General features: G+C 56.7%; 1 protein-coding gene across 3 annotated transcripts in view; it reads right to left on the bottom strand.

The window, feature by feature from the left end:
- Positions 1–23,906, bottom strand: part of LMF1 (lipase maturation factor 1) — a 71,483-nt gene that overhangs the window by 25,189 nt on the left and 22,388 nt on the right. Inside the window, exons 1-2 of one of the 3 annotated variants that reach the window (XM_058434048.1) lie at positions 13,174–13,302; positions 9,137–9,202 (exon numbers count right to left, since the gene is read on the bottom strand). In XM_058434048.1, the coding sequence (XP_058290031.1) occupies positions 9,137–9,202; positions 13,174–13,248 (141 nt within the window). In that variant the 5' untranslated portion in view covers positions 13,249–13,302. Of the gene's footprint in view, positions 1–9,136; positions 9,203–13,173; positions 13,303–23,906 lie in introns of those variants that run through there. The other 2 variants (XM_058434047.1, XM_032144847.2) reach the window with 2 other exon arrangements.

Genomic DNA, 23,906 nt, shown 5'->3' with positions numbered 1-23,906 from the left:
GAAAGAGAAGCCACCCAGCAGAGCCCATCACAGGACCAGGAGAAAGAGGAGCCGCCCAGCAGAGCCCATCATAGGACCAGGAGAAAGAGGAGCCACCCAGCGGAGCCCATCACAGGACCAGGAGAAAGAGAAGCCGCCCAGCAGAGCCCATCACAGGACCAGGAGAAAGAGAAGCCACCCAGCAGAGCCCATCACAGGACCAGGAGAAAGCTGCTGCTGTTCAGCAGAAAAGCCACCCAGCAGAGCCCATCACAGGGCCAGGAGAAAGAGGAGCCGCCCAGCGGAGCCCATCGCCGGACCAGGAGAAAGAGGAGCCGCCCAGCAGAGCCCATCACAGGACCAGGAGAAAGAGGAGCCGCCCAGCAGAGCCCATCACAGGACCAGGAGAAAGAGGAGCTGGCCAGTGGAGCCCATCACAGGACCAGGAGAATGAGGAGCCGGCAGCGGAGCCCATCGCAGGACCAGGAGAAAGATGCTGCTGCTCTAAGCCACTGAGGCTTGGGGTGTGTTGGGCAATAGCAGATCTCTGAAACAGCCTGAATCCAGAAGCCAAACAGTGTTGAACTCTGATGTTAGTGGGAAAACCCCATTTTAGAGAAACCAAAGTAAAAGTTTTTCTGAGTCTTTCGGTAACAGATACTTAGTACTGACTCACACACCCTCCACCCCAGACAGGGCTCAGCACTCGCACCTGTGTAAGCCTCCTCACACCCTGGAGAGGTACAGAAACAATATTTGAAGAAACAATGGCCAAGTATTTTCCGAATGTAATGACAATGATAAACCTATAGATTCAGGCAACTCAGCGAACTCCAAGCACAAAAAAATATGAGGAAGACAACACCAAATAACCAAACGGTCACATTTTGCTGCATGACAATATGACACTATTGATCACTTTGATTGTAGTTTGATTGACAAAGAATCAAATTGTCACAAACTGCCTATAAATGTAAAGTAGATCATGCTGGTTAGTAGTGTTTTTCAACTCTTCTATATCCTTCCTTATTTTCTATCTACCTGCTTTATCTATTATTGAAATCTCCAACTTCACGGATTTGTCTATGTCTGCTTGCAGTTCAATCCATTTTTGCTTCATGTCTTTTGAAGCTCTATTATCGGGCGCATAGATGTATGAGAGTCTTCTGACCTCCCGATGAACACTGTGAAATGGCTTCTTTACTCCTGACATATTCTTTGCTCTGAATTCTGCTTTGTCTGGTGTGAAGGTGGCCAGTCCAGCCTTCTTGTCACTCGCGTTTGTATGGTATGTTTTTCCATCCTTTTCCTTTCAGCCTGTGTGTGTCTTCATATTTGAAGCAGATCTCTTAGAGCAGTGTTACAAACTACACATCATAATCGAATATTGCTTAAAACTCGTGATAAAAATCTTACAGGCAAATAAAGATGTTACAGAGTATGTAGATAAGAAGTTGTCATAGGAAATAATGCAAATCAGACAACAGTAGAGTACAATCTTTAAAGTACCAAGCCTGTCAACCTAGAATTCTATACCCAACAACAATCTCTTTCAAAAATGAAGGTGAAATAAAGACTTTGTCAGACATTGACAAGCTGAAAGAACTTGTCACCAGCAAACCTATGCTGGAAGAAATGTCAAGTCTGATAGGTGGAGGGAGAACGATCATGCATGGAAACCTGGATCTCCACGCAGGAGTGAAGAGCTCTGGAAATGCTAAGTATATGGATACACAATGAGGCTGTTCTTCCAATTGAATGAAATGTCTCCGAAAGATAACTGGACCGTTTAATCAAACTGTTTGGCAATAACAGCAAAAGGCCAGGAGGGGAAAATACTGTTGGGAGAATATTGTTGTAAAATTCTTTCAGCATTTATGAGATAAGCATAGTATAACTTGAAGGTGAGCTGTGATGGATTAACGGCATATACTATAAACCCTAAAACCACCACACAAATAAGACAAAAAAGTTACAGCCAAGACAGAAAATAAAAAGGAGTCACGAAAATATTCAATTAATCCAGAGGAAGGTATAAAATAACAGCAACAAAAAGGAACAGAGAACGCATGGGAGAAACAGAAAACAAATCGCAAGACAACAGGCTGAAACCTTCCCCAGGAAAGACTGCATTGGATGCAAACGGCCCAAACACCCAGATAAAGGGCAGGACTTGTCAGACTGGATTTAAACGTAAAACCCAAGCATACGCCGGTTCTAACAGATCCGCTTCAAACACAAAGACACACACAGGCCAAAAGGTAAAGGACGGAAAAACATACCATATGAACACGAGTGACAAGAAGGCTGGACTGGCCACCTTCACACCAGACAAAGCACGATTCAGAGCAGAAAATATGATCAAGAGTTAGGAGGCCATTTCACAACGTTCGTCAAGAGGTTAGAAGACTCTCAAACACGTATGCACCTGATAATAGAGCTTCCAAAGACATGAAGCAAAAATGGATAGAACTGTAAGCAGACACAGACAAATCCATAATTATAGTTGGAGATCTCAATCTCCCTTAACTCCATAATTGATAAAACAGGCAGAAAATGAGGAAGTACAGAAGAGTTGAAAAACACTACTGGCCAATTTGATCTAATGAATCCTGACAGAACACTGTCTGTTCATTTTTAGCTCAAACGGAACTTTCACTAAGACAAACCATATTCTGGACTACAGAACAAATCTGACTAAATTTTAAAAGACTCAAGGCATATCAAGTATATTCTGACAATAAAGGAATTAAATTAGAAACCAGTAACAGAAAGATATCTGGAAAATCCCCGTCTCTTTGGAGCCTTTAAGGAACTTTCATTCCACGGCATGTTATGACATTTGATTCTCACAACCGCCCTAGGGTAGTGGGTGATCAGTTTAAAGCTGGAAAGACAGAACCTACTCAGGTTCACACAAGCCAGTAAGGGGCGCATGGAGGGTGGGCAGCACAGGGCTGCGTGAGAACAGGGCTCAGATGCAGGCGCTGCTGTCCTCGGCTGCGTGGGTAGAACAGCCACGAGCACTGCTGACCTTGAGGCTCCACCCCTGTCTCCCCCAGACACGGCTTGTCCCTGGCAAGAGGACCCCAGGAGAAGCGGAAAATCCAGGCCCACGGAAGGTCGGTGTCTCCTCAGGCCTGCACTTGCCCAGTGGGCTGCTCTGCTGAGTGATGCCAGGGCACGGGCCTGGGGCTGTGAGCCGGGCCCAGCCAAAACCACCCTGTAGCGGGCCACCTGCCAGGCCAAGCCCCTCCCACCCGAGACCCTGACGTTCCCCAGGCCCCTCCCACCCGAGACCCCACCGTTCCCCAGGCCCCTCCCACCCGAGACCCCGTTCCCCAGGCCCCTCCCACCCGAGACCCCGACGTTCCCCAGGCCCCTCCCACCCGAGACCCCGACGTTCCCCAGGGCCGGCACTGCCCCTCCTCCCCAGCCCCCAGCACATGGAGAAAACATTCTCTTCTTACAAAAACCAATAAAACAGCCAGCAGACAAGGCGAGAAGCCTCGGCTCCCAGCCTGCCGGATGGGATTCAGGCGTGGTTCCCCTAATGGTGACATTTACGGTCTTCACGGCGACGCCAATCTGAGTATGTATTATTCCCACATTAGCGAGTCCCCGTATCTGAGGGCGCTTGGTGACTCACAGCCTGAGCGGGCTGGCAGCCCACAGCCCCTGGTCGCAGTTAAAGGCGTTACAGGATCTCCTGGCCCAAATCCTTGCCGGGTGGGTCCTGGGACACGGGAGGATAAAAGGCTGTGTTCAGCTTCCCTGTTGGGAGTCCGCCAGGAGCAGCCCCAGCCGCTGTGCTCTGTGTGAGCCTTGAGGGGGCAGGCTGGAAAGGGGCGCCTGCCTGACACGGGGATGCACCAGCCACAAGATACACTGCGTGGAAGCTGACCGGGCCAGGCTGAGCACTTCAACACGGATTCCTGCAGAGCCCGCTGGGAGTGCTGGGGCACACGCGGCCTCGGTACCCATGGGGGAGCTCGGCGGGCAGGGGGGCGTGAGCCGAGGCTTCCGTCAGCAAGGCTGCTCTGGGCAGCAGGGCCATGTCCCCCGGGGGTGTCCACAGCAGCTCTGCACCCCCTCAGTCACTCCCACCCACACCTGGAGGCCCCGCAGAACTCCACGAGCCCAGTCCAGAGAGGGCTGCTCCATGTGGTCTGCCCCACGCAGTGTGTGTGCTCCTAGCAGGAATGGCCCCTAGTCTCCGTGAGCACCTCAGGGTGAGCAGGGTGGTCGCAGGCACCCTGGAAGGCATGGCCGTGACCTGAGCCCGGAGTCAGGGTGCAGACCGTGACCTCAGGCAGGGGCAGTGCTTCCGGATCACTCTACTTAACCACTGGCCTAAAACTCCCCCTGCATGTGTGGGAGCCGAGAGACGCACCCCCAGGCCGCAGGCTGCCAGCCACAGGCTGGGACACCCTTGCTCCAGGAGTGTAGGTGGCCCCAGGCAGATCCAGGGGACCCCCGCCCTGGCCAGGCAGCTCCTTGAGGGTTTGTGGTGCATGGCTTGGTCCCTGGCGGTGAGCCAACGCTGGGGGGCTCCGTGCCCGTCACGGGGCCTGTCTGTAGCCCTGAGAGCATCCTTCAGCAGACAGACCCCGCCTCAGGCCAAGCCTTGGGGTGCACGGGGTGGAGCTCAGTGGGGTACTCCTGCAGGCAGCAAGGGAAGTGGCCGTGGGTCCCTGTCCGCCCAGGCCCTGGCAGGGGCTGCCCTGTGCCGCGTCTGGGAAGTGGCTCCAGAAGGGGAGTGGAAGGAGCGCCGTGGGACCGAATGACAGTGTTGGATTTCCCGCAGCTCTCTGGCAACAGAGTTACGTTCAACTCCCCTAAAAAGCAACGGAGAATTGTTTGCAACGTTCAGGGTCCATGTACTCCAGAACCAGTGAGTTTTCTCTGCAACAAGGCCATCTGTGGGAGTCCTCACTCCATCCTTCTTGACGACAGCTGACTTCCTAAAACCCAAGTGGAGACAGAGGACAGGCCCAGATTTTCCATTTCGGCAGTCAGTGCCATCCCTGCTGCTAAAAGCAGCTGCATGACCCCCACATTCACAACCTGCTGTTGCATCCGCATCGTCAGGCGACCGCTCCGACGTGGGGACCGCAGCAACCCTCCCCACAGCCTGCTGCATTCCGGACGGCGCCCGTCCCTGGTCACCGACCCTTGTCCTGTGCTGGCCCTGGGATCCTGGGGGTCCTCGCGACAGGTCTGAGGACATGGCTCTGGTCCCTCTGCTGGCTGAGAGCAAGTGGCCGTCCGTGCATCCCTGGTGTCTCATGGGACTGAGCCCTTGGCCTGCGGGGTCTGCACTCACTCTGGGTAGAGGTCGTCAGAACTGAGTTAGCTGCAGGGCACCCGGTGGAGTCCACAGGGATCTGGGAACACAACGCGAGGAAAGCCACAGGCTTGTTGTTGGGAGTTTGAGGCAGAGCCGCCTGGTCGCCTTTCACCCTCTGGGGGGCTGGCCTCTTCTCTTGGAACTTGGGGACACCTTCCCCGCTGCTTCTGGCTTAACCGACTGAATTTGCCGGCAACTGCCTTTCGTTACCAGCAGATGAAAAAGCGGTGAGTGTGGGTGTGTGGGTGTGAGGCTGTGGATGGCCGTGGTGGAGCAGTTCCTTCTGGGGAGAGAAGTCTGCACACTCAGAACTCCTGAGCCCGGAGGGAGGAGTCCTGAGGGAGGTGTCCCCGCGGTGCATGGCTGCCTCTTGCTCTGTGCTGCTGAAACTTCCGGAGGTTTCCAGGCTCCTGAAGGGGCTCAGCGTCCCCCACAGCATAGAGACAACTCTCCGAGAAAGGGGCACCCCTCTCTGACTCCTTATCTGACCAGCAAGAAGTGGAAAGACAGCAAAAGGGCCTGAGGCCCCCGCCCACAATGCTGTGAGGCAGAGGGCACGGCTCCGGGGCTGCAGGCAGGGGCCTGCCACCTTCCAGAATAGGTCCTCCTCAGAGAGAGGATTCACGGAGGGCCCTGGACTCGCAGATGACACCCTGACTTCCTGAAACCGTCACCAGGGCCTCGTCATCAAGACACACGGGAGGGAGCATCCTTGTGCGAGAGACAAGTCTGAGATGGGGGGGGATGCAGCTCCCGTCCCAGCTGAGGACCCCCCTGCCTCACGGCTGCTGCCTGACACTGGCTGGCCCTGCTGCCCACCTGTGCGTCCCTCTCCCGGGGTCCCCATGTAGCTGTCCCTAAAACCCCACCCCAGATGTGGTGTCCTCGCTCTCCCCCTGTCCCTAGGACCCCCCAGTGCTTCTGGCCTTGGACTGGGCATGGCCACTGCTCCGTCTGTCGAGTGGAGTCCAGGCCCCTGAGGTCGGTACATGGGCCATTCCTGCCCCAGGAGACACAGTGAACCCCAAAGAGCCATGTCACGGTGATCCACCCACTGCAGGCATGGCGCCGCACTGCTCTGAACACTGGCTACTCCAGGTACTCGCTCCTGGAGCCCCAAGGGGCCCCCGGGAAGTAAGAAAAAGGGCTCCTGGGCCCTCTCCCAACTCAGCGGGGCTCCCTCATGCCTCTTCGAGTCACAGTGGGTTTTGAAATGCGATTCCCCGAGGACAGCCTCCACAGCTGGAGGGAGCCGGCCCCGCCCACCGGGATAGCAGCTGCTGCCAGAGCCTCACGCTGCCCGGCTTGGCCCTGGACCCTGTGTGACCATCAGGACATCAGGCTCATGGCTCTCTGTGAGCTAAGGCTCAGCCTGTCCTGAGATGTGGATGAAAACAGCCCTGACCTCACACACCCTGCACTGCAGCCTCAGTGTCTGGAGATGGGAGTGGCCCTAGCCACAATCCAACCTCCCAGGAGGCTCCACCTTCCAGAAGCTCAGCCACCTGGGCACAGGACCCCCCATATGTCTGGTCCTCTTCTAAGAACACAGTCGCTGGATTTGTGGCTCAGCACAGTCCACTCTGACTTCATCTTAACTAATCACAAGGAGGTCCCAGATAAAGCCACGCTCCAAGCTCCAGGGAGAGTAGGTTTGGGCCCTGCCTGTGGCCCTGACACTGCTGCGGCCAACCCTCTGGGTGGCAGTGACACCGAGGGTGACTCGAGACATCCAGGGCCATCCTTCAGGCCCAGGCTGCCCCTGCCTGTGTGCTCCAGGCCGGGCCCACCCTGACCACCGTCTCGGGCCACGTCTGAACTGGTGGAGTTGATGGCTGACACAGAGCACTCCTCACACGCAGCACAGCAGAGAGCTCTGGTGAGGGGCAGTCCTGGGCCTTTGAGGCACAGGAAGAACTGGGTGCTCATGGGGGCGGGACCCACTGCATCCCAGCTGGCCACGTGGACACAGGGGAAGGCAGTGCTGACAGGCAGCTGTGGGCACCCCCAGCTCGCCTCCCCGAGTTGCGACCTGCATCCTCACCAGAGCGCAACTGTGGCATGACCCATCCCCCAGAAACACCGCACCCTGGTGGTCCTGGCCAGGCGAGTCCTGGGGATCCTGAGACACTCCTGGGCCCAGAGCAGCCACATTCACTGAAGAGACGCAGCCCAGGATGCCTGACGCCGGCTTTGAAATGCAGCCACTCCGTAGAGAAGGCATCAGAGTGTTTGTCTGTGGGGACACAGTGGGCGCCTCAGCGTCTCTTGCCAATGGAAACCTGCGTGGGATGGTCCTCACCAGCATGCAGCCTTCGTGGACCTGAGCCCACTGCACCACTGCCGTCACCACCGGTGCTGGGCCAGGGGGCTCAGTGAGATGCGCTGTGGAGCTTCTGGCCTGGAGACAAGGGGTCCACCCAGCTTTCCTGACCTGTCCTGAGGGCATCTGGAGACACGGGACCCCCCCACCACTTTCCTGACCCGTCCTGAGGGTGATGGGGGAGACACAGGCCCCCCTGCCCACTTTTCTGACCTATCCTGAGGGTGTCTGGAGACACGGGTCCCCTCAGCTTTCCTGACCTGGGCTGAGGGTGCTGGACCTTGGCGGGGGCAGGGTGGCTGGCGTGGGCTGCGGTGTGCACAGCTGTGTTGGCAACAGCCTCTCATGTACGCGTGCTGTGCCGCTGCTCCCCGTCACGGCTGTGTTGGGACCATCCAGCCACGGAGCTGAGAGTGTTCACCTTCTGGTATTTCACAGACCATCAGCTGAACCTGCTCTCGGACAAAGAGAGGAGCTCACGGGTCCTCAGCAAGGCGGGGCATTTGATGGGGTATGGAAACATCTCAACAGCCTGAAGAATACAGTCAGGACACAGCCACTAAATGCAGGCACAAATGCCTGTCCCAGGCCGGCAAGTGGACCAAGACCCGGAATCGCAGCAGAGGCGCCACGTGAGGACGGCGCCAGCTCCACGCTTGGAGGCGGTGAGTGCCAGAGCAACCCTGGCAGAAAACGCAAAGGCAATGAGACAGCTGTCACTGGCTGTCGGCGGCACACAGACAATGATGGCTTCCACGTGCAGGTGTGAGCGACAGGCCGAATGCAGGAAGGGGTGTCCAGGCCTGAGATGCTCTAGGTGCACCGTGGCCATGACCAGACAGGCCCAGGGTGGGGACGGTGCTACCAGGAGGCTCCCACATGGACTGAGGGCAAATGACTATCCAAGCTCCAGGCCCCAGACCACTCCCAGCCCCCACATGAACACGTGAGCAGTTGGCAGGAACCGGAGTGTCTGAAGGGACTCAGCCTGGGCCTGGGGGCCAAGCACAGTGGAACTGTGCTGTGGTTCACACCTGCCCTGTGGGACATACCTCCCCGTGTCCAGGTAATGATGGAGCCACAGCTCCATGTGGCAGGGGCTGGGCACGCAGCCAGGCACCTGTCAGGGGACGGTGGGGAGCTGTGGACTCCAGGAAGGAGAGGCCGGCCCGGAAGCCTGGGCAGGACCAAGGACAGCAGCAGAGGGTGCTAGTGCAGGAACCAGAGCAAACTAGCTGCACTCAAGACCATGGAGGGCCACAGACCCCGTCCCCGCAGCCCCAGCAAGTGGGGGTCGCCTGCAAGCCCCCATGTGACCACCCACCCGGAGAAGGGTGGGAGAGAATGTCCTGAATCAATGCGGGTGACCCTGTGATGCGACAGCTCACCAGGGTGTGCAGGACCGAGCCCCATCAAGAGTGGGAGCAGGGCGGCGTGAGGCCGGGTGCCCTGCCTTCACCCTGCACACTGTGTGGCACGCTCACCTCATAGTGGAAGTCCATGCAGGTGAGGTCCCGCCAGCACTGGTCCCCCCGGATCTTGATCAGGCCCTGCAAGGAAGAGAGCAGAGGGAGAGTCAGTCACGGGGGCTGGGGACGCCGCAGCCCCGACAGAAACAGCTTCCCAGGAAGATGAACCGTCCACGAAGGCCGTGGATCTGGGCTGCAGGCGCCGTGAGGGAGGGGACCTTATGTATGAAACAGGAAGGCAGAATTTGAGAAGGGCAGATTCAGGGCTGCTTTGATCAACAGGAGTTAAGTGCACGCCGCGGGCGTGAACAACAGCGGCTTCCTTTTTATAGTCAGCACCTGGTGCGCCTTCCCCAACACTCATTCTCAGAGCTCCACGCATCATCACGCTACAGAAGTTTCGTGTCTTTAAAGAGGACAAATGCACCATGCCCTGCACAGACCCCATGGACAGTGTCAGAGGGAAGCTTCTCAGTGCCTCCAGGATGAGCCCAAAGTCAGAGCGAGCACCCAGTGCACACGCGTCTCAGCCCCGCCCCCTGCGGCACAAAGGGAGCCCAGGCGCAGGTCCCGTGTGTCTCCCACACACTGCAGCTCGCCCGCTGTGAGGACGCCTGGGGCATGGGAGAGGCTTCCAGGGGCCTGCAGAGGGAGCCGTCAGCACTGGGGAAGGTGGGACTTGGGCAGGGAGGCTGGGGGTTCTGCAGTGCCAGGGCCACAGTGAAGCATCCAGGGAGGGGTCGGCTCCCACACCCGTCCGCTTTCCCTGGGGCACTCACGGCTTCAGATGATTCCTTCACAAGTCAGAAACAAATTGTCCCCTCCTCCCACTCACCCTAAAATCACCGCTGAGACACACATTCACATCCAGTGTCTCTCACACACTGGCGCGTGGGAGGTGAAACTGCACAGACGTGGAACTGAGTCCCGCCTCCTGCATGACAGGGTTTCTCCTGCACAACCACTCCCTGCCAAATCCCCTGGGCTCCATCCACCTGTCTACCTGGCCGTCCGCCCACCCGTCCACCGGACCGTCCGCCCACCCGTCCCGTCCACCCGGCCATCCGCCCACCCGTCCCCTGTCCACCAGACTGTCCACCCACCCGTCCCCCTGTCCACTTGGCCGTCCGCCCACCCGTCCCCCTGTCCACCCGACTTCCACCTGGCACATAAGCACTGAGTGCCCTTGAGGTGCCGGGCCCCGCTCCACCCCACAGAGGCCGCATGGTGCAGGCGCAGGTGCGGCAAGGTGCAGAGAGGCAGGACAGCCACCAGGCGTGGCAGACACAGTGTCACATAAAGGACAGGAATCCATGCCACAGGTTTGGAGCCGACGGCTGTGGTGGGTGTAGCATGGTGGGCTTTGGGGCAGCTGCATTGGGCTGCAGGTGGCGCCGTCTCGCTGTTGCCCACACGGTGGGAAGGGGGTGAGGGTCTCTCTGGGGACACTTTCGTAACGGCTGCCTCCCATCAGCGAATGCTCCCCTCCGTGGGCGTGCTGGGGTGTCAGGCCTAGATCCTGGTACCATGACACTGGGCTCAGGGTTTCCACGTGAAATGGAATTTGGGGAACATGATCTGTTCACAGCAGAGGCCAGCCTGGACCCGGACAGAGCTGACAGGGCTGGCCTGGGCAGGGAGCCCGGGGGCGGGGTGGGGATGGCCATGAGGGATGAAGAGGAGGGTAAGGGCGCCCTCGTCAGGCAGAAGTGTGGGGTACAGCAGGGCTGAGGAGGCCGCAGGGGGAGGCCCAGGAGCCCCTGGAATGCAGGGTCCCATCCGCCACGGCGCCAGTTGCAGTCCCATTGCGGGAGACTGGCCTCCAGATGGTGGGGGGTGCAGCCTGAGGTCTGTGGGGGCCATCAGGACTTCCAGAGCAGGGGCCGGAGCTGCTGTTGGGATGGAATTTCCTCCTCTCCAGGGAGCCCCAGCTCCAGCCTCGGTCTCCTGCCTGGTCGGGTCAGCCTCAGGCTCCCAGTAGAATCCTCCTCCCCAGGTCAGCCCATCACGGGCTGGAGCCACATCTGCAACATTAATACCTCCCAGAAGCACGGAGGCCAGTGTTTGGTGATGGACCAGGGACCCCAGGCCAGCCAGGCCGACACAAAACCAACCACACACGGCAGGGCCTTCGGGACGGCTGCGGGCCTCTAGCCGGGGCCAGGCAGCACGGGAGCCGCTGGGTTCTCTGGCTACATGTGACCGAGAAGGCAGAAGGCTCTGCTGCTGTCTGTGCAGGACGACCAGGGCAGAGGAGGGGCGTGTCCAATTCCGACGTGTTTGGAACATGGGGCCCGCGAGACTGGCGGGGGAGTGGGAGAGCCAGGAGAGGATGCGCCGCGCCCTGAAGGATGGCACGTGGCTGAAGTGACCGACGCCGAGAGGGACACGAATGAGAAACGGCAGGGGAGTGGGACCAAGAGCCCAGCCCGGCCCTACAGGAACACCAAGCAACAGGCACCTGCTCCTCGTGTGAGCCAGACGGGACGCCACCCACACGCAGGCTGCGCGGTCCACAGACGGGCCTCAGAGGCTCAGCCACCCAGCGCGCTGTGAAGGCTGCGTCTGGCGGGGCCGCGTCTGGGTCCAGCATCACCGTCTCTAGGGTCTTGCTGCACGCCCCCGCCCTCACATGCCCTGCGCCCCCAATGGCAGGGAGGGTGCCGAACACCCACGAGTGTTACTGTTTGAAGACCTGAAGGGTGAACTGCTTTAAAAACCAAGAGTCAGGTCTTCTGGAAGCTAGGTTTGCTCAGATCACAAAAGCACTGGCGACTGTTTCCTGCTTGGGCTCCTGTTCTGCAAACATGCATGAAAACAGCCGAGGGTGTCCAGCTGACCGGGTGGAGCAGGCCCCACTCCTCAAGGCACTGCGCATACCCAGGGGAGCTGCTGCTTCTGATGAAATGCACGGCTCCACCGGGCAGGGGCATAGCCACCGCCCCTGCTCCCCCCGCATGAGCACCAGCTCTGCTCCCTGCAGAATCCGAGAGTGGAACTCTATGGAGATTCAAACCAGGAAAAGAAGAAAAAAACAAAATAATTAAAATGTCATTCAAATTCTAAGCTGATATGAGACACTTAAAAATCTGAAAAATTCTTTCAGGAGTGGAAGATAATTATATTCCTCCCATCTATTGATTTCTCTCTACATTGCAGATGTCAGATTTTCCACGGATTTTTTTTTCTTCCAGAGCAAGTGTCAAAGGAACAAAGCCTTCTTTGAGGCTTTTCAGCCCAAAATTAATTCTAAAAAAAAAAATGGCAGAGACAGGCCAATAAACGCACCAGACCCAAAGGGAGCCGGGGACCCACGCTGCCCGTGGCACCCTCCCGCTCTGCTCGGAATGCCGGAACTTTCCAGGCCCATCAACAATGTTCCCACCTTGCAGTGTGTGGCTGCAGCAGCTCCTCTCCTGATGCCCGTGTGTCCTGGGACACACTTCCCCAAATCTGCCATCTGGAAACTCGAAGCATCTGATAGCCGTATGCGGAGAAGGAGACGCTCTGTGGAGACCCCGTTTCTCTCACTTGGCCCCCAGTGGCCTGCAGTCCACCCTGCAGTGATAGCCCCCTGTGTACCCTTGCACAATGGCTCAGGACAGACCCCCAGCCCCTAGTCCCTGAAAGCACCGGCTAACGTGGTGTTTGAGGAGGGGGCGCCGCCAGGCCTCCCTCCGAGCCACAACCTCCTCCACCCTTCTGGCATTAGGATCCCCTTACCCGTATCAGTGGCCCTTCCTCCCCACCTGTAAACACAGGGGATTACTTGCGACAGGTCCTGCCTCCGCAGGAGAGACTCAAAGGGGAAAGCTTTGCCCTGGAGCCAGGTCACAGCCCGGTGCCCCTGTGAGCAGCTGCAGGCTTGTTGCAGCAGCTACTGCTTCTCCCCGAGCGCTCTGCGATCTGGGGGTGGGTGGAAACCATGTCTCAGGGTGAGGGGACCACTGGCAGGCTCCGTAGGCAGAGGCACTGCGGGGTCTATCAAGACCCTCTCGTCTCCGTATCTGAGGGGGGCCCAGTCGCAGCAGGGGTGGCGCCTGGGGTCCCACCTGGCTCCGTGGCTCTCCTGTCTTCCTGGGACGGTGTCCGCACTTTCTTGCCCTCATGCAAGAGAGAACTGGCATGGGAGGTGGGCTCCGCCCCCGAGTGCTTCAGCTCAGCATGCAGACTTCCTTGTGGCACAGCTGCACCAGGAGCTGTGTGCATGGCAAGCGTCCTCTGCGTGGCAGGTGTCCTCTGGAGGAGAGGCCTCGCCTCTGGGTCACTTCATGCCTCAGAACAGTGGGCTGAGCATCAAAGTGCGGTGGGCTGGGGTCTCCACGGCTCCTGATGAAGGGGACCCAGGTGCCCCGTGGCTTCACACTGAGGACAAAGCTCTTCCCTCAGACACGCAGCTGACTGGCTCATCGACACTGGCTGGGCTCCAACTTGCAGACCAAGGGACCTGGGCCTGGACAAACGCCCTGGGCTCGCTTGCTGCCTGGAAGTGAATTCCCATGAGTTTGAGGGCAGCTGTTTCCTCCCCAAGCACCTGGAAAAGGCTGTCCCAAGCTGACAGTCGGGCTGCCACAGAGCCTAGGGGGACCCATGCTGCGGGCAGGGCACTGACTTTCTGACCAATGCCGGCCGGGAGAGGCCGGGCTTCTAGGACCTAAGGCCTGTTCTCAGAGGCTTGTCTGTCTGCAAACACCTGAACTGCTCGTTCCCCTGGCTCTGGGTGCCCTCGAGGCCTTGGCCGCTGGGGCCCAGGGCAGCCCAGGCGGGGGCAGAGCCAAGGGGTGGCAGCCAGGCCGTGCAGGGGCCAGGATTTGGGGCACATGCTGTCAGGTCACCAGACACCACAAAGACCCCAAGGATCGCCACGCCTTGGCAGCTCAGTTGGGGAATTAAGAGGAGGGCAGTTCTCGCCACGGTGTGGCGTCTCCGAAGCACAGGTCTGCTGTAGACTCTCAGCCGCCTGTCCCTCTGACGGGATCGGTTTGCCTTCTGGAAGTTGCTGCCCTAGTCACCGTACCACGTCAATTCCTCTTGCTGTGATCACGGTTTTAAGTTAGAAATCGGACAGAAGAGATTTTGGACTTACTGTATTTTTATTTTTATTTTTTGGCAAACAACGTGCACTTCAATAGAAACCTTCGGCGTGAACCGAGAAACGCGTGTTCACGGTAAGCACAGCGGCTGGTTCTGTTACCGGGAGATCGCTTGAGCTGAACTGTGTGGTTGGGAAGAGGAATTACTAATGCTCTTTGTAGCCGAGTTTCATTTTGCACCCCCACAACCCAGGAGATCCTTTGAAGATTACAGGAGAGCACTGTCCTGTGTGATCGTCCCAGGGGCCGTGTGAGGGGCTTCGCGGGGATCTGAGACACCCTCACCCTGGAGGCTGATGTGCTTTAGCCGCAAGGAGCACCCTGGCTCCTGCCCCAGCTCTGTCCACAAACGCCAGAGGTCAGAGGCACAAAGCGCTTTCAGGGACTCTGGTCTGGGCCTCAACCTCACAGGGGGCTGCAGCTGGGGGCCAGAGGTCAGGATGCCATAGACATCATTTTCTAAAAATTCCCACGACGCCTCCGTGCCGGAGTCAGAGGTCTGCCCCTTCCGGGTGGTGCATGTCGCCTTGAAGGCGATGGGCCCTGAAAGAAGCCCCTTTTCCTCTGAGCTGCCTGAGCTGTCCCCACACTGATGCAATAAAGCAATGAGGATAATTACTCTCGTTCTGGAGTATGGCTGCCCAGGACCAGGGAAGGCCTGTCCGGGAAACGGCAGCACATCTGCCTGATCCTGGCCTCACAGAGCTGCATGCTGATATTGATTCCATTACGTTTAATGTGATTTCACCAGTGGCTCTGATGCCAAGCAGCAGCCTGTGGACTTCAAAGTCAGCTCTTGGTGTCGGCAGCACTGCTCCACATTTGCCTTTCAGCGCTGCCCATGACCCAAACCTCCCATGGGCTGCGGACCCTCTGGGACGCTCGGGGGGTGAAGAACACTCGCCGTAAAGCGCTTTGCAGCCAGTCCTGGGCCTGTGGGAAAAGAGTAGACATCGAAGGCGCAAACCTGTTGAGCCCCTGACACCTTCCTTCCGACCCCATGAGGCTTGGGGCGGCAGCACACACGTGGGAGGCATGCGCCCTGGACGCAGGAGACCTCCTGCCCTGCCCGTGAGGGTCGGAGGCTCCACTGCACGATGCTGCGCACTCGGGCCTGAATCCCACAAAAGGTGAGCGGGTCTGGGTGTAATGAGACACGTGGGGCTCAGCTCCGATGCGGGTCCCAAATCCTGGCTTTCCTTGAGGAAAGAAGTCAGTGCACCCAGCACTCCCCCTGCACCCTTCTTCAAGGGTTTTGTCCATCTGATCTAAGTTGTCACACTGACTGGCCTAAGGCTTTTGTGATATCCCAGGCAGCTCTTCATGGTGCCATCTTAGTTACTGGAGTTTCCACGGCGCCTGCAATCACACAGCCTGGCTGTGGCTCCCTGGCCTTTGCTCGATTCTGACCTAAAAATTGTTGACACTGTGGGCTTACCTATTCCACATTTCAGTGGTTGCCTTTTCCTTCTTGTGTTAATAAGGACCAAGACAGTCTGCACACAAGGAGCATCAGAAGGCCCTACAGCTGGGTGCTGTAGCCAGGTGTGAGCCCTCCAGGCCATGAGCCGCACAGGTGTGAGCCCCGCGGAGCCATGAGCTGCACAGGTGTGAGTTTGGACATCTTATTTTATTTTATTTATTTTATTTTATTCTTTTCTCTTTTTTTTTTGAGCTGGAGTCTCACTCTGTTGCCCAGGCTGGAGTGCAATGGCACGATTTTGGCTCACTGCAACCTCTGCCTCCCAGGTTCAAGTAATTCTCCTGCCTCAGCCTCCTGAATAACTGGAATTACAGGCGCCCGCCACCATACCCGTTAGTGTGTGTGTGTGTGTGTGTGTATGTGTGTGTTTAGTACAGACGGGATTTCACCATGTTGGCCAGGCTGGTCTCGAACTCCTGACCTCAGGTGATCTGCCCGTCTCAGCCTCCCAAAGTGCTGGGATTACAAGTGTGAGCCACTGCACCCAGCCAGACATCACGTTTTAATAACTTTGCCAGTTTTTGGAATTATGAGTTCTGTGGCTTCTCTTTATCCTCCTGTGGGCCTGCGATGCCTCTGCCAGGCAACACTCATGCCAAAGTGGGCTCCGGCAGGAATGGGGAGACAGTGGCGGTGAGCGTCCACACACCTGCAGCCACCCAGGACAGCCATGCAGACGCCCCCTCCAGACAGAAGTCAGGTGGGGAGTGGGGGGAGTGGGGGGAGGGTTGGGAGGGGGAAGGTACAGAAAACAGATTTCCAGTTTTTCAATTCTCCAGGGGTCAAACTAAAAATCAAGTGGTCTCCTCTACTGATACTGTCCAGGTCTGAGAATTCCCAGCAACAAGGACCCTGGCTCAATTCCCAGAACATACGCAACCGAGAGCTCTGCACCCCAACACAGCCCAGTTCAGGAGGAAGTGATCAACGGTGGTTTGGCTCCAGGGCGCCTCACGGAAAACCCACCCTTTGCCCCTGTGCAGGTGGCACAGAGGTGCCAGGACACAGAGCTGTGGGCTCCACCAACAGGTATCTGCTGCATGCTGGCCACAGAGTAGGCAGACCCACCCCTTCCCTGAGACGCCGATGCTCTCTCCTCACAAAACCAGGATGGGGAAAGAAAGAGGAAATTATTTTTTTAAATAGAGTCGTTAAAGGCCATCTGTTGCCTTAAACACTGTGACTTGATGGCCACGCCATTGATCACGTCCTGAGTGAAAGAGACTTTCACTTTGACGCGACTGAAAGAAACTCATTTAAAGCAGAAAACCTGGCCGAAATACGGGGGAAATGCTCCAGGGCTCCAGGAGAAGCCGTCTGTGTGTAGCCCCGGTGGGACGCAGGCTGCAGACGGCCCTGAGTCAGGAAGTCAGGCGAGGCCATCGGGGTCCACGTGGCTTCTCGGTGCTGCCCCTGCAGCTTGAGGCAAGGAGGGTGGAGAGGCGCCGCCTGCCCCGCCTGTGTCTGCAAGGGACCCTGGTGACTCCATGATGGCTCTGGCCCGGCCCCAGGAAGCCATGACCCGCACAACCTGAGGATCCACAAAGCCCAGCCAGGGCTGGCCCCGAGCCAGGTGGAGAGCAGTGGGGGGTGGGGTGGGGGTGGTTCTTGTTCTGAGGGGAGCTCTGGGAGCCAGGCTTGCTCTGCCACACGCCCAGGGTGGGCAGCCCTGGGCCAGCGCAGCAGCCGGAGTGAGACGAAGTACAGTGAGTGCCAGGCTCTGCTCCAGCCCCCACAGGCCGATGCATCTTGCCTGGCATTCTCCCTGACTTGTCAGCTTCCCAGCTCAGAGCCCTCACCTCACCTCACACTCCTGGACGTCAAGGGGCACCAAGAAGCCATTGAGGGAACACAGCGTCCCCCCGCCTTGCTCGAGCCCACGAGACAATGCAGCTTCCTGCAGCTGCGCCCTGGGGGCTGCCTGTTTCAGGCTCTGGCTGGGCTAATTGTCTTTCCAAGGCTCAAAGCACATGGTTTTCATCTGGTGCTCAACCCACGGAAGGCCGAGGACAGTCTGGCTCAGTGTGGTGACCTCTGCACTGCCCGCGGGGACGCCCGTCTCTGCTGCGTGGGACGCCCGTCTCTGCTGCGTGGTGGTGACCTCTGCACTGCCTGTGCGGACGCCCGTCTCTGCTGCGTGGTGGTGACCTCTGCACTGCCGTTCTTGTGGGGAGGAAGTATCTCAGTTTAATTTCAGCTGTTCTTGCGGGGAGGAATTATCTCAACGTAGATTTGCTTGGCATTTCCCTAACAGCCAATGCATCTGAGGGATTTTTCAAGTGCTGTGATAGCCATTTGCATATTTCCTTTTCTGAAGTGCCTGCTAAAATCCGTTCCCTCTTTAAAAAATCAAATTATCTTTATTATTGAACTTTATGAATTCTTTATGTAGTCCAGGTACAGGTTCCTTGTCAGGCATAACGGCATTGTGAATATTTCCTCCTGATCTGTGCCTTGTCATTTTCTCGATGGTGTCTTTTGAAGAACAGAAGACTTTAATTTTGAGGAAGTCCAATGTCTGTATTTGTTTCTTTTTCTTTTTCTGTAAAGACAGGGTCTCACTATGTTGCCCAGTCTGGGCTTGAACTCCTGAGCTCAAGGGACGCTCCCGCCTGGGCCTCCTAACATGCTGGGGTTAAAGGTGTGAGCCGCTGCACCCAGCCATTTTCTTCTTTTATGGTTAATGTTTTCTGTGTCCTAAGAGACTTTTGCCTATCATAACATTACAAAATATTCTATGTTACCTTCAAGAAGTGTTAATAGTTTTAGCTTTGATGTTTGCAATCCATCTCAAATTAACGTTTGTGTGTGGTGATGGAGGGGGGTTCACTTATCCAGGTGCATATCCAGAACTCCCAGCACCAACTGTTGCAAAGGCTCTTTCTCTCAGTTGAATTGACTTGGTGGCTTGTCCAGAAATCATTTGATCCTGACTTTGGTGTGGGACTATTTCTTGGTTCTCTATTTTACGGATGCAGCTATCTGTCCTCACGCCTTGTGATGGTTAATACTGAGTGTCAGCTTGATTGGGTTGAAGGATGCAAAGTACTGATCCTGGGTGTGTCTGTGAGGGTGTTGCCAGAGGAGATTCATATTTGGGTCAGGGGTCTGGGAAAGGCAGACCCAAGCTTAATCTGGTGGGCACCATCTCATCAGCTGCCAGCGAATATAAAGCAGGCAGAAAAAGGAGAAGAGGTGAGACGGACCTACCCCCCCAGCCCACATCTTTCTTCTGTGCTGGACGCCTCCTGCCCTCAAACGTCGGACTCCAAGTTCTTCCGTTCTGAGACTCGGGACTGGTTCTCCTTGCTCCTCAGCTTGTAGGCAGCCTATCGTGGGGCCTTGTGATTGTGGAGTTAACACTCAATAACCCCCCCATATATATATATTTATCCTGTTAGTTCTGTCCCGCGAGGGAACCCTACACACACCTGTGTCACACTGTCTTCATTATCATCATTTTTCAGTAAATCTTGGAATCAAGTAGTGTGACTCCTGCATCTTTATTCTTCTTCAAAATTGTTTTGGCTATTTAGGTCCTTGGCATTTCCATATACATCTAAGAGTCAGTTTATCTATTTCTGGAAAAAATAATCCTTCTGGGATTGTTTGGGGTGTCATGGAATCTATAGCTCAAATTGGTGACGATGGGCAGTTTAACCACATGAAGGCTGATTCATGAACATGGTATACCTCTCCGTTTACTGAAGTGTTCCTTACTTTCAGCAATGTGTGGTTATCTTTCGAGGCATACAGACTGCATTTCTTTTGTTAAAATTTCCTATTTTATGGTTCTGAATGTTATTATAAATGCTATACTTAACATTTTCTCCTAGCATATAGAAATATAACTGACTTGCCAGGTGTGGTGGCTCATGCCTGTCATCCCAGCACTTTGGGAGGCCAAGGCTCGTGGATCACGAGGTCAGAAGATTGAGACCATCCTGCCTAACATGGTGAAACTCCGTCTCTACTAAAAATACAAAAAATTAGCCGGGGGTGGTGGCAGGTTCCTGTAGTCCCAGCTACTCGGGAGGCTGAGGCAGGAGAATGGCGTGAACCCAGGAGGCAGAGCTTGCAGTGAGCCGAGATCGTGCCACTACCCTCTAGCCTGGGTGACAAGGCAAGACTCCGTCTCAAAAAGAAAAAAAAAAAAAAAAAAGAAATGTGACTGACTTTGTGTGGTGGCCTTGAGGCCTGCAGCTGACGTCCAGCTCAGGCAGGCACCGAGGCTGTGGCTTCTCCTTCCCTTCTGTTTGGCACCCTCACCTGGAGGGCCATGGAGCTCCCCCTGAGATGGCTCTGAGGAACCCAATGGTTAGGGCATCTGAAACCCTCCAGGCCACAGAACCACAGGTGCTGGTTTCTGAGTGAATCCGCCAAGCTGACAGTGCGGCGCTGGTTCTGACCCAAGTGCACAAGTGGGGGAAGGGGTGTGCATGCCTTCCTTGCTGGCTCTGTCCACAGGGCAGTTCCTCATCGACAGGTGTACACTCTGCTGCTGTCACTCTTTCTTATCAACTCGCCCTCTGCTTTCCACCAAAGGAACATTCATCACACCCAATATAAGAGTCTATCAAGTAATTATACCTTTTAGTGCACCTGATAATTTCTTCTCCAGCTGGCACTAACAATCAATCGAAATGCCATAAAAGGTGCTTCCGATGAGCAGATGAGTCCCTGCATCCACTAGGCATTGTGGGAGCTCTTCAACTCTTGGCACCAGGAGCTTTGCATATGACCGCCTGGTGGCTCCTCTGGAGGCCGGCTCCTCGCCCTGGAACTCTGCTTCTCTCCCAGGGCTTCGGCCCAACACTGCCTCCCCCGCACGACTGCTGTCCACACAGTCCTTTGAAATGCCGCATACGCTTCTGTGCATATTCCAGCCAGCAGAGGGTGGAACCTAAAACTAAGTCCTGGAGAGATCAGGACCCACAGCCTGTTGACAGTATCTGTATTCTGGCTGGAGACAATGAAGAATTTCAATGTCCCATTAAAAGGAGCCATGGAAACATCTCTAGTATTTCTAATTAAATGGAAAAATAAACCTGGAGACAGCATCCCACTTTCCTGTGGGATCTGGATGCCAGGTTGCAGCTATGCCCTCTTGCCCTCCTCCAACAAGCCATGGCCAACTGTCTGCAGCCACTCGCCCACCCCTCAGCCAGGACCCTGCCATGTCCAGAAGGCTCTGCAGCCACTCACCCACCCCTCAGCTAGGACCCTGCCCAACACCACGTCCAGAAAGCTCTCCAAAGACCCCACCCACCATGTTTCCCTCCCGCTGTGCCACAGCCCCGAGCACACCCGACCAGGCAAGGAGGCAGAGATGGGAAGGCCCTGGCCCTTGACAAGCCCTGGGGGCCTGCTCGTGCCCTCGAGGGGATGGGGCAGGTCAGGCCCTGCTGCCTCCAGCTGCTTCAGTGCCCTCCCCAGACATCTGGCCTCATGGGCAGAGGCCAAGCTCACCAGCCCAGAGGTCACCATGCTGCAGGTGGTACTGCAGCACGCAAGAGCGGCTCCTGGGAGGCGGAGCCGGCCTGCAGGGTTGACACAGTAAAAACAGCGAGGACCTAGAGTAGGCACCCAAGACTCCCCACAGCCCCAGAAAGCCAACCTGTCAGGGATGCCCTGGTGCCCACCATCCACAGGTGTGCAGTGACATCGCGGATGGGTGCCCACCACCCCCGGGTGGCTGGGGCAGGAACACGTGGGTTGAAGTTGGCATGCCACAGAGGGCAGGGAGGAAAGCTGGAGGCTCCCTGCCTGGGACAACCCTCTGGACACCTTGTCCTGGGGGGTGACAGGGGCCCTGGTGTTGAGGTCCCTCTCTGTGGGTCTCCTGCTAGCGCAGCTGAGCCTGCAGTGACCCCTCCCAACCCCGGCAAGTGCTCATCATGAGAGGCCATGTAACCCTCCCAGAAAAGGAATAAAGGGAATTAGGTGCTCGCATACCACCAGGGAGCCCCATTTTCCTCAAGAAATGGCCAATCCACTCCATGCACGGCTGACGTTTCTGCAGCACTGGCTAAGGGCTGGCGCTGGTGAGATGCAAGGGATGTGAGTGAGGGGGAGGGAAAAGGAAGGTGTTTGGGAAGATGGGAGCCACAGGGGGACAGAGCCCAGAGCTGAACGAGATGGAAAGAGCTATGCCCAGACATGGACGTCACAGTGCAGGGAACACACGGTGAGGAATGGGCCCAGACAGCCCCTCACAGTGCACCAAACCACACTACATGCTACACCAAGCCATGCTACACAGAACCACACTACACGCTACAGCAAGCCACGCTACATGCTACAGCAAGCCACACTACACGCTACAGCAAGCCACACTACACAGAACCATGCTACACGCTACAGCAAGCCACGCTACACAGAACCACGCTACGCGCTACAGCAAGCCATGCCACATAGAACCACGTTATGCGCTACATCGAGCCACACTACACAGAACCACGCTACGCGCTACACCGGGCCACGCTACACAGAACCACATTACATACTACACAGAGCCACGCTATATGGAATCACGCTACATGCTACACCGGGCCACACTACACAGAACCACATTACACGCTACATCGAGCCACGCTACACAGAACCACGCTACACGCTACACCGGGCCACGCTACACAGAACCACGTTACATGCTACACCAAGCCACGCTTCACGCTACATGATACCCCAAACCATGTGGAGTCATCGCTTCCTGAGTCCGCGGCCAGTGCCGTCTCAGGACTGGGTGTCCAAAGTGTCCAAAGCTGCCCCGGGGGGACAGGGTGAGAGAGGAACTGCCCAGCATTTGGGCCCCCTCCCTGCAACATGACCTGAAGCTGAACACAGGCACAGCAGCCATGCCTCAAGGCCAGGGAGAGAAGAGGAACGTTCTGGACTGAAGGAGTGGCTGAAACGGTGGCACACTCTGGCCATGGCCCTGGCGTGAGCGCAGTCGGGTGTGGCAGGGACAAGTTCCTTGGGGCAGTGCCCAACTCTTCTGTACGTCTTCAGCGAATCCTTCACAAAACACTTAAGCAAACATGCTCAGAGAGCATATCTGTATGACATGGTTTCCAACACAAAAACATGAAGATTTTATCATTCCAGCACAAAATTTAAATCTTACTACCAAACCATGTGAAGTGGAAGAGAAGGTGAGAGCTGCGTAGCTCTGGTCAGTGTGGCGACGTCAAAAGGACCACGTCGTTCCAGTTTTTTTTTTTTTGAGACGGAGTCTTGCTCTGTCGCCCAGGCTGGAGTGCAGTGGCGCGATCTCGGCTCACTGCAACCTCCGCCTCCCGGGTTCACGCCATTCTCCTGCCTCAGCCTCTCCAAGTAGCTGGGACTACAGGCGCCCGCCACCACGCCTGGCTAATTTTTTGTATTTTTGGTAGAGACGGGGTTTCACCGTGGTCTCGATCTCCTGACCTCGTGATCCGCCCGCCTCGGCCTCCCAAAGTGCTGGGATTACAAGCGTGAGCCACCGCGCCCGGCCGTTCCAGTTTTTAAAGTGCAATCATGTTTTTGTGAACTCAGAGGTCACGTTACTGAAGCTGAACAGGGGGGCTGGCATGTGTCTTCACCGTTTGCAGAGCAGACGCAGATCAGCAGCTCCTGGCAGGGCAGGAAGCATGCACAGCCTGCCGCCCCCACACCAGGGACTAGCAGGGAACCTGCCACCCCCACGCCGGGGCTCGGCAGGGAACCCGGACAGTCTGGCTGTCCTAAGAGACACCAAAGCCAAGCAGGCCAGGCACCCGGGAGGAAGGACACAGCCAAGAGACCATGAGGAGGCCGCGCTTTCCCTGACGGTCAGGATGGCAGGTCTCATGCCTCCTTCACCCTTGAGTATGTCTGCCAACGCGCCCACCATGGCCTGAGACTCTGTCATTTAAAAACGAGTTCTGAAATATTTCAGACACTCCAGGAAGCAAAGGAGGGCTGGTGGGGGAAGCTCAGGAGGGCTGGTGGGGGAAGCAGGGCGTCCAGTGCTCCTCTCTGAGTCTCCTCCTGAAACGGACTCAGAGGTGTGGTTCTTTCCCAGAAACAAGGATGATGAACATGCCGGGGAAAAGCCAGCCGGGTCCCCAGCATTCAAACACAGGCCCCTGAAGGGGCAGAAGAGTGCGCAGCTGGCCAGGCCAGGCCGACAGGAGGACAGAAGGCGGCGGGGGAGGAGGGAAACAGCCTCACCTCTCCTAGAAGCCGT

Source organism: Hylobates moloch, unplaced genomic scaffold (genome assembly GCF_009828535.3).
Source record: "Hylobates moloch isolate HMO894 unplaced genomic scaffold, HMol_V3 SCAFFOLD_23, whole genome shotgun sequence".
Lineage (NCBI taxonomy): Eukaryota > Metazoa > Chordata > Mammalia > Primates > Hylobatidae > Hylobates > Hylobates moloch.
The sequence above is the reverse complement of the archived record's forward strand: the minus strand, read 5'-3'. Positions and strand labels throughout refer to the sequence as shown.